General features: G+C 36.3%; 1 protein-coding gene across 1 annotated transcript; it reads right to left on the bottom strand.

The window, feature by feature from the left end:
- Positions 1–3,111: 3,111 nt before the first annotated feature.
- On the bottom strand, positions 3,112–10,580 carry LOC130800181 (uncharacterized). Its single transcript, XM_057663575.1, has 3 exons — positions 10,387–10,580; positions 3,428–3,836; positions 3,112–3,330 (listed from the first exon to the last, which is right to left on the bottom strand). The coding sequence occupies exons 1-2, from the start codon at positions 10,433–10,435 to the stop codon at positions 3,484–3,486; spliced, it is 402 nt and encodes a 133-aa protein (XP_057519558.1). The 5' UTR covers positions 10,436–10,580; the 3' UTR covers positions 3,112–3,330; positions 3,428–3,483.
- Positions 10,581–11,027: the final 447 nt, after the last annotated feature.

Below are 11,027 nucleotides of genomic sequence, written 5' to 3'. Positions count from 1 at the left end.
ATTTTTGCTATTGTTATTATTTTAATGTTAATTATTTAAGTAAATTATTAAAGTAATTTATACTTTTTTTTATTATTGAATGTTTTTATTATTAATATTTGTATGTATAATTTGTTAATGACCTAGTGTATGGTTTGTTTCATATTTCAAATTTGCTGGAGTTTGAAAACTTAGGAGACAACGTAGATTACTCCGGTAGCTTTGTTACGGATATGGAATTTGTTTCCTTATGTGAATTACATAGTTGGGCCGATGCGATAACAATAACAATTGGTTTTCAATTTACACGTGCTTTTTATAAACAAAAAGAAGGACATTCGAGAGTTAGTGTGTATTTAAGATGTCACCGCTATGGTAATATTAGGGGTGATTTACATAATCTAGATAATATTGCTCAACCTGGTTCTAAAAGTATAAGTTGCGGGTGTAAATTTTTAATTGTAGCAAGTAGTCGTAAACCAGAAGAAAGACCTTGAACGGTAATGGTGTGTCCTGGTGAAAAAGAAAGACATAACCACCCGTTCTTAGTGTACAAAAATGGTCATGTAAGGGCAAATAGGATCAATGTAGATATTCGGAAGCACATACGACAGCTTAGTGCAACCGGAATGCAACCGGCCTTTATCATGACTTCTATTAGAGAAACTTTTCCTGGTTTTTTTTACTAGTATGAATCAGATATATAATATTAAGCAATCAATAAGGAGAGAAGAGATGGAGGGTAGGACTCCCCTTCAACACTGTCTTTATATGGCCACAGAACTTAATTACGTGGTTTGGACAGACTTGGGTAGCGAAGGGGAATTGAGCAGATTATTAGTTGCAAATCCTACCTCTATCCAAATGATAGTACGTGGCCGTATGTTGTGTTGATAGATACAACGTACAAAACAAACAAACAAAAGTGGCCACTGTGTGAAGTGATCGGAATGACGCCAACAAATCACAACTTCTTGGTTGCGTTCTGTTTGATGTGAGATGAGGCGGTTGTGTGGTATTCATGGGTGTTGCAGGGATTAAGAGATATTTTCGGTACAGCTCATACTCCTAGCGTCATTGTAACCGATCGAGACAAAGGTTTATCTGCAGCTATTCATGACGTCTTCCCAGGTAAAAAAGTTTTGTTGATTAATTATTGTCGTTCTATCTATTGAATATGTCTTAATTACGTTCAATGTTGTGTTTAATGTAGATATGCGGCATTTGTTATGCATTTGGCATATTGCAAACGATGTTGAGAACATGGTGGACAAGTTGTGTGGCGGGAAAAGAAATCAACAAGGGCAGGTATTCAGGAAAAGTAGATGGAACCCCTTGGTTGAAAGTTCTACAATCCACGAATTTGAAGAGAGATGGAACGCGATCGTGAATACCTAGTCGGTTAGGAACAAAAAGGTCGTTCGGTATTTGGCTGGAACATGGATTCCACTTAGAGAAAAATTTGTGCGTGCGTGGACGAATGATTGTTTACACATGGGTGACCAGACTACCAGCAGAGTTGAAAGCCAACACTCGTCTTTCAAGTATTACCTTGGTAGCGGTAATAGCTCATTTGATACCCTGTTCAAAAGGGCACACGCACAGATTACAAATCAGCAAGCCAAGATCCGACAAGCGCTACTACAGGAATCCATGAATTCTGTAGCAAGGTCGTTGCGACAAAATTTCTTTAGACCTTTATATCGCCACGTATCTATCTATGCCTTGGAGCAGTTGCGGCTTGAACATAACCGTATGTTAGATTTGGGTGATTTTGTATTTAACAAATGCGGTTGTGTACTTCAACACACCCATGGATTGTCGTGTGCTTGTTATTTATATATGTCCATCGGTTCACATGGTGCTTTATATATGGATGACATTCATACATTTTGGAGTACTTTGAGGTACACAGAGGTAGGAGATGACACCAACGAAGGAGTACGATATGCGAACGCCGATGACAAAAAGTACTTTCAATCTCCGGTCGATGAAGTTCTAAAATCTAATCTCGCAGTTGTACGACGATTATCTCAGGTACTTGAGTATGAACTGCACCCTGATGGAGCCGATATACTTGAAACTTACGCAAGTCCACCTAGAAAAGGAAGACCAAGAACAAGCAAAACCCTGAGAAGAAATAAAAGTGCATTTGAATATAGCAGATCATCTTCTCGTGGTCGAGGGTTTAGATCTTCATCCCGCGGGAGATCTAGTGATAGATCTAGTGGTAGATCTAGTGGTCGAGAAACGCAATCTTCAGTTGGAATTACGTTTAGTTTCAACTTATCCGGTACATGACTTTCCTTTTCGTTATTTAAATTTGTTTTTTACAGCTTAATCTTACTAACCTTATTTTCAATAATTGCAGATGATCCAGGAGGTCGTGATTTTTCACAGTTTCCATGGCCTAATCACATCCCGTTTATTCTTCCTCCTTACTTGTTTGACTGGATTGATGTGTTAGGTGATGGTAACTGTGGATTTAGAGCTATTGCCGCCATAGAGTTGGGAGGTGAGGAGGCATGGCCTCTTTTAAGACGTGCTATGTGTATGGAAATGCAAATGAACAGAGACCAATACTTAAGTTTGTATCTATCCCAGGATTTGTTAGACGATGCTATATTCAGAATAGGTTCACACGGCAATGGACCTGCTCCTTATATTCACCGGATGGATGCACCGATGGCATTGTACTCTGCAGCAACGTTTCTTAACATTGGCATTGCTTATTATGGTTCTGCTGACAGTAATCCGCTGTACAACTGTTTGGTTCTTCCGTTAAGGAAAGCACCGGGCGTGCATAGTGTAAATAAAGTTATACATATATGTTGGGTGAATGGAAATCATTTGGTTCAACTATTAATGAACGACGATTCATTCCCACTGCCGCCAGTCCATCAACGTTGGAGATAAGCAGTTGACAATTTTTCCAGACATATAGAAACACATTTTACTAGTAGGATTATGCTCTGGAATAAATTACGCGGGCCACGACCACCACAACGTAATAACACCGCTGAAGATGCCGTAAATTTAGATAGTCCATAGTGTAACGTGATGTGTAAATCATTATTCAGTTTTACTATAGAAATTGTACACCGCTGAAGATGCTGTAAATTTAGATAGTTCATAGTTATACTATTGTGTACGTCATTACTATAGAACTTGTAGATGAAATTCTTTGTGTATGGTAACGATGTAAACATGAATTAATAAAAGTATTGATGTAAACATGTCTTTACAATCATTAAGGTATACATCTAAAGCATGTCTTTGCCGGGGGTTCATTTCCGCAACAGGAGGCAGTCTCGCCAATGGAGCGAATCGACTCGGCCATTCATTCAGAAACTGAAAAAAAAAAGGAAAAAAGGTGTGAAAAAGATATTAAACAACATCTTACTAACATAACGACATAATAGAAAACAAATAAATTCAAAAAACTTACGTATTCCAATCAGCTTTCAGCTGGACCAAAACCGACACTCGGTCCTTCGCCAGGGACTACGTATGGGTGGGAGCACACTCTGAACCAGTCAACGTAACTAGGATCAACCTCTGATGGAACAGATGCCTGACGAAGTGCCTAATCACAAAGGCGGGCACTATAGGGGAACCTACTCCATGCCTCCAAGTACACAGCCGGAGAAGCAAAGGTAGGTACCGTGTGCCGGTCGTATAGCCTTGGCTGGTCTCATAGAAGGAGGGAATAGCCTGCACAAAGCCCATCTGTCGCACTGTCCACTCTGGCAAATACACCTCGACGATATCAAAGCAAGTGATACCCCGATGAAGGTGGTGTGTGGGTGCTAATTCAGCAATGCCCTTGGAGCAGTCATGTACGGAGTCCATTCCACCTGCATACAAGCCAAGTTAACATTAAAAAATAATCTAGAATTAAAATAACATGCATAAGAAAGTGTGATGTGATATACAATACTTGAGTTTTCGCCATGGAGTCAAGTATACTACGGCCACTACTACATTAATGAGCTATTACTACCCCAAAAACCCCTAGCAATAGGCTCAAAAACCGTTGCAATAGGTCTATAGCGACGGTTCAATACCCGTCGCATTTGTGGCCGTAGGTATAGGTCTACTGCAACGATTGTGATATCTATTGCGACGGTCTCACTATAACTGTAGCAATAGGTTCTTATCACCGTCGCTATAGACCTATTGTGACGGTTACTTTGAAACCGTTGCAATAAGTCTATTACGACGGTCATTGCAACATATTGCGACCCCATGTTTTAATCGTTCCAATAGGTCTATTGCGACGGTCATGGCACTCTATTGCAACGCCTTGTTAAAGCTATAAATTACATATGTATAATTAAGTGTGATCATTTTCGTACGATTTCCACCTTGAGGCCCCACAAACATGACAACTTGTTGCAGTTGCATGCTCCTCCCAATATAGCATGCAGTAATTAGGGCATGCATCGAATTTTTTATAATCTAAACCTAAAACTTTCAACACTTTTTTTGCCTCATTCAACGATGTTGGCAATACAGAATCATCGGGTAGAACTTCCTTAAACAATGCTAGCAAAGCAGAAAATGCAACATTACTCAACTTATGATCACACTTGTATACATAAAGGCGAATTGTAAACGCAAGTCTAGAGAATTTTTTGCAACCAAGATATAATTCTTGTTGGCCTTCTTCTATTAGACTAAGAAACTTCGTTGCCTCATCATTTGGCCCTTCTCTCAGAGTAACGTTGAACATTTCTTGTATACCATCATTCATGTTCAATGGTTCATCATGTGCCTCTAATTCTGTTTCATCACCCATCTTCCCAAACCCAGAAAATTCATCACTTCTTGGTACAAAACCATTGCAAATGATATGATCTTTCACGTCATTTTGACCATACCAATATCGATGATGACACATACAACATGGGCAACTAATTGGATTTCCTTAGGACCTTGTAGCAAAAGCTTTTTCAATGTATTCATCCGTTCCTTTTTGATAATCATAACTGCATCTAGGAATTCCCACCACTTATCCATTTCCTAAAAGTAAGTATTATAAGATTTTATACTAAAGGCAAAAACACTAGATCAATTAACAATTAATCAACTTGTATCAAAAAATCAGAGATTTGAATTATGATTATATTACTAATAATAAGTCAAATAAAAAATAATTAACAATTTAATTAACAAATAGCAAATAGCAAATAATAGCAGCAACTCAACCAATTATGATTAACCAGAGATTAGAATTATGATTATGATTAACCAGAGATTTGAATTATGAAATTACCTCAACCAATTAATAAACAAATAGCAAAAAATAGCAGCAACTCAACAGCAGTAGTGAACAACAGCCAGGACGGCAAACAACAGAGCAGCAACCACCAATGACAGCGGCAGCACCGTCCCACGACCAACCAGCAGCTACCCACGACGCAACAGCATCGTCCCACGACCCAACAGAACCGTCCAACGGCAGCAGCAACAACGACCACTTACGGCAGCCCGCAGCAACCAACGAACACTAGAAGCGTCGAACAACCACAGTAGATGAGTGGAGCCAACGCGTAGCAGCCCCCGCCGCGCAACACCTCCGAACAGCCGCGCAAAACAGCTAAGTCAAAGCAGCAACAGTAGATCGAAATTCGCAAAGAAGAATTAGAGGAAATCAAATTCAGTTTTAGAGGAAATTACAATTTAGTTTGTGAAATAGGGTTTTTTGAGAAGTAAGAGTGAATGAATCAGAAAGTAAGTGAAGGTGGGAAAGTTGAAAGTAAGTGAAATTTTTATTTTTCATTTCCTAGCAAACACTGCCCTAATATAATTTCATCAATTGAAGGTCTATTGTGACGGTTTATACACAACCGTAGTAATAGGTATCCGTCCCATAGCAATAAGTAGTCTATCGCGACGGTTTTAAACTAACCGTAGCAATAGGGTCCTAACTATCGCAATAAAGTATCTATTGCTACGGTTCAAAACTAACCGTCGCAATAGAGCGTCGCCATTGCTCGTTAATGTAGTAGTGGGCAGTCCCTCAGCCTGTTGACCTCACGATGGCTTTGGCGTGGACCACATCTCCGCCCTAGTCTTATTAGGCACCTCATAGATCCATGTCTGGAGCAATGTCAGGCAACCCGCGATGGTCTTGCAACCAGCCCTAGATGCCATTCCCAACTGCCGATACATGTAGGCCAAGTTCACCGCACCCCAGGCGATCTCATCCTGATCGACGTTCACGGCAAGTATCAGGTGAGGTCGCATGCCGGTTCTGGTCTAATCTGCCAGCAGGGTAGAGCCGACAATAGCCATGTAGTAGGCTGTTGACTGGGTATCCATGGCCTGGGACCTATGACAGAGTTGCATCAATTCAGCAACGTTGACGCAGCCGCTGGTGAATACACCTTTCCGCCGTAGCTCGGATATGGGCTCCCCGAACAGATTGGTGATACCGACCTGCCAATCCACCTCAGAAGGTTCAGCCGGTAAAGAACCTTCAATAACAATGCCCAATATGCGTTGCACGTCGTGCAACATAATCGTCATCTCCCCCCATGGCATGTGGAAGGTGTTCGTATCCGGCTGTCACCTCTCCACGAAGGCCGATATCAAAGCACAGTCGATGTGCTGGTGCATAATGTACGGTAGACGGCCGAGGGGAGTAGTAGGTAGAACATCATACAGCGCATCGGTCATATCCCTCAGTCCGATGATGGCCTCCAACAGCCTCTTCCTACTACGGCATTCCAGAACTGGAGGCGTACGCTCGGAGCCGTCAAAAATAAGTTTAGTTATGTGCCTGCAATAGCTAGGTATCAGGCACGTATCTGTCGACCCCCCGGGCTGGGGCGATGTGACTAACCAGTCCGTACCAGCGGACTGTGAGCGTCTGCTCTCCCGTGGCAGCTCATTATCGACGAGACTACGTCCGGCGCGCTCAAATGCGCCTAAAGAACTAGGGCCGGCACGTGCGAATCTCCCTTCCGACCCCCGGACAACAGTCCACTCCACTGGGCGAACAACGTCGCCTAGGTACTCAACATCATCATCATCACTAGAAACCCCCAACTACTATTTAGGCTGCTAACCTGGTCATCAAAAGGAGTACGCACTAGGTTCAGCACACTCAACCTTTGGGCCACACTGTGTCTGGCAGCCTCTTCCTGCCTAATCCTCCTAACAGAACTCGTTACCCCCCCTCTCATGAGGGTCCCCTCTGCAGAGTAGGCCTAGAACTATTACCGCTCAATAAGTGTCTAAAGAAACCCTTTCCTTTTCCTTGATTACCAGCCATTTACTACAATTTTTGATAATTTAATTAAATATTAATAATAAATGAACATAATCAAACGTTACGTTAAATTAACCACATGAACAAAAAAAATAATTAATTAGCCACAACAATATTTAAATAATCATATCAACAAATATAATGTTACAACATATTTATTATTATTATTATTATTATTATTATTATTATTATTATTATTATTATTATTATTATTATTATTATTATTATTATTACTATTATTATTATTATTGTAATTAATTTTCTAAATTAACAATAATCATAATAATAATAACAATATTAACAAACATAATAACATTAATAATAATCATAAAAATAATAATACAAACAATAATAATAATCAAAACACTAATAACAAAAACAATATTTAAAAATAAAATTAAAGGAAAATTTACTAACATTAACAATAACAACAACAACAACAACAACAACATCACCAACAATAATAATAAAAATAATATTCAAAAGAATATAAAAAAGTTAATAATAATAATAATAATAATAATAATAATAATAAACATATTTAAAATAATAAATTAATAATTAAAAAAATAAATATTTAATAATAATAATAATAACAATCACAATAATAATAATAATAATGATAAAAATAGTAATAATAACAGTAATAATAATAATAATAATAATAATAATAATAATAATAATAATAATAATAAAATTAATAATAATTATTCATAAAAAACGAAAAAAAAATTAAATCAGTCGCAGGAAAAACCTCGGTCCAGCCGCGGTTTTCCTGCGACTGAACCGCTACTGGCTCGCGGTTTTTTCCTGCGACTGATTTATTTTTTATTTTTATTTTTTTTAAATTTAAAATAATACGATTCGACAAGAAATTACTTCGATTAATTGTTTGCGTCTTAGTTTTTGCTCCAAAAATTTTATGTTGTAAGTTTGTTTTTTGAGTGTGATAAGAGAAGTTTCTAGTAAGATTGGGGTATATATAGGAAATTTTAAGTCCAGTGGCAAAATCATAATTTTTTAAAATTTAGGGGCAAATTCGTAATTTCAATAGGAACAGTGACGATAAAATAAAAAGAATGGCCATGTATAAGGATTGGGTTAATTAGAGAATTTGTAACATCATCAAGTAATAACTACAAACAAGAGATTGCCTAAGCGTAGTGTGATTCGCCCATAATTTAATCCAATAATAATCACATGTGATGTACACAATAACCGACAACAACGTCAAAGTCTTACGTCTCAATTGTGATTTGATCCTTAGTCATAAAAACAAACTTACGTACATTATCACTTTAATGTAAAAAGTGATCGCTCTAAAACTATAAAAAGTGATCACTATAAAATTGTAAATGATTATTTTAATCTATAAGTGATCACTTTAGGACCGCAAGTGTTGGAAATACTCCACATGCGAGCAAGATCCCACATCACTAAAGTAGTGGGTTGCAGACTTGCATATAATGATTGGTGGGTAATCCTCCTGATACAATATGGTTTTAGAAAAGAATGAACCTTATCAAGTTTGTGCAAGTTAACTCATTACCCGTGGATTTGTGGACATGAGCCTAAGGATGCCCTGTTGGTGTCCACATGAGTGGACTCACGGGGTGATTATGTGATGAATTGTTACACAGCCTAACAGTAAATAATATTAAGTCAATCCAATAAAGATGATCTCGCCTCGTACAAAAATATGTAGTTCTCATCTAGAGAGAACACTATCTAAAATGCTTATCCCCAACTTATCTCCTAAATTGTAAATGAATGGTACATAACCTTAAACAGTAGTATTACATTGTATTATTATCACACTAATAATGGAAAGCTTTTCAAGGTTGATTGTGACACTTGAAAAAAATGATGAACAAGTCAACAAAATAAAGCTAATGCCAGTAAATGCAGAAAAAAATGTCTAGTAATTTGTGGCGTTCTAAGCTTCTACTTTTAACCCGTTGATCAAGGTCTGCCTTCATTGTCAAGTACAATTATAACACCAAAGGGGTCTACTTTTCAAGCTTGGTTTGTTTAACTAGTTGGTAGTGGTAGTTTTTTTGTTAGAGGTTAAGTTAGTTGTTTAAATAGATTATTATGGAGATATTTATTAAAAATTACTCGTTAGTTGTTAAATGTTTATTAGAGATTAAAGTGGATCAAATTGTCAGAAGTCAAAGTAGTTTTTAAGCTACTTAAAACTTAAAAGTCATTCACCAAAAATTTTTTGATTGTTTGATTAACCTAAAAACCAAAAAACAACATAAAAAACCCAACCAAAAATTCATTTGTATGGACACCCAAATGAAACTTCCTTTGGCAAAGGAGCAATATAGACAGAATTATGCAATATCCATCCCATACATTGGTTAGAAAAAGGAATATACAACTATACAAGTGGAATACACTAGGTATGATGATAACGAGGATAAGTGGGATGTATCAGGTTTTTAGCACATATTCTTGTTTCCAAAAGACTAAAACTTGGAATAGAGATGGCAATGGATTGGATATAGATCGGTTCCAAGTGGACCCGGATTCAAATCCCTTTTGTTTTAAGGAAGATCTGGATCGGATCCGCAAGTCCAATTTATCAGGATGGACCCAGATCAGGATCCACGGATCCAATAAATCCAATATCAAATCCTTGTCCAACTTATTTTTACATATTTGATTGAATTTTGTTTCATATTGCGATAGCAATAGAGCTTTAGACTTTAATTAATGATAATAATATACAAAACTATTAATTAAAATCTAAAATGCATTCAATAATATATTATACAAACTATAAATATCCTTAAAATATCAACCTAGTTCCAAAAGTTTATTACATAAACAAAAAATTTTTCATAACATAATCTAACATTCAAAATAACATTACTTAATTAACAAAGTAAATTGGTAGACTATTAATACTTTTTTTAACTTTTATAATATTTTATCCTCACAAGTTATTCTTTCTCTTTTAATTGTTTGGATGAAATTAAAAGAGATTTAAAATATGCAAATGAAATTAAAGAAATTAATGTCTCATTGTCCAAAAATAAAAAATAAACAATATAAAGAGATAAATTAAAATAACAATTTAAATAATATTAAATAAGTGCAAAAGAGTACTAGGAAATTACCATTCAGGCATTTCATCAAACAGCTGGTACTCATTGAGTCAATGTCCATTTTGCTTTTAGTTTCTCCACCAAATGACAAATTGGAGCTAAATTGATGATTATCACATGAAAAAATTTCCAAACATCGATTATTTTAAATAATTGCCATGATCTTGACTTTTATTTGGGAGGAAATAGAAGGTAAAAGTGGCGAAAAATAATCAAAGTTTTCTTAATTTTTGTTCAAGTCATAATAAGATTTTTCTACAAAATAGCCTAGAGACTCTTATCTATTTGCAATGTTCATAAGTTTTACCTATATTTTTTATTTTCTACTGGATTTAAAAATTAGATCGACTACACTTTAAATTAAGAATTGATTAATTTCTGTGGATAGACAAAACTCATCCAAAAGATTAAAACTCAGTTAAAAAAACCAAAAGTTTAATATTGATGGTTAAGATCTCAAAATTTTGTCATATATTAGCTAAATATTTCACTAAAAATAAAAGGTGGTTGAAATTTAAACTATAACTTACAACGAATTGAAGACATTGTTACGCTATTACACGGAAATAAATTTGCCAATTGTTGGTTTGTTATTAAAAGCAAACTAATATGTTGTGTTTTTTTATCCTTTTATTTATTGTCACTAACAACAA

Source organism: Amaranthus tricolor, chromosome 14, assembly GCF_026212465.1.
Source record: "Amaranthus tricolor cultivar Red isolate AtriRed21 chromosome 14, ASM2621246v1, whole genome shotgun sequence".
Classification (NCBI taxonomy): Eukaryota; Viridiplantae; Streptophyta; class Magnoliopsida; order Caryophyllales; family Amaranthaceae; genus Amaranthus; species Amaranthus tricolor.
The sequence above is the reverse complement of the archived record's forward strand: the minus strand, read 5'-3'. Positions and strand labels throughout refer to the sequence as shown.

Bases quoted from the DNA above. Each gene is read 5' to 3' on its own strand.
- LOC130800181 (XM_057663575.1), bottom strand. From the start codon at position 10,435: ATGGACATTGACTCAATGAGTACCAGCTGTTTGATGAAATGCCTGAAT. The intron at 3,837-10,386 runs GTAATTTCCTAG...GCTTGTATGCAG, and splicing joins TTTGATGAAATGCCTGAATG to GTGGAATGGACTCCGTACAT.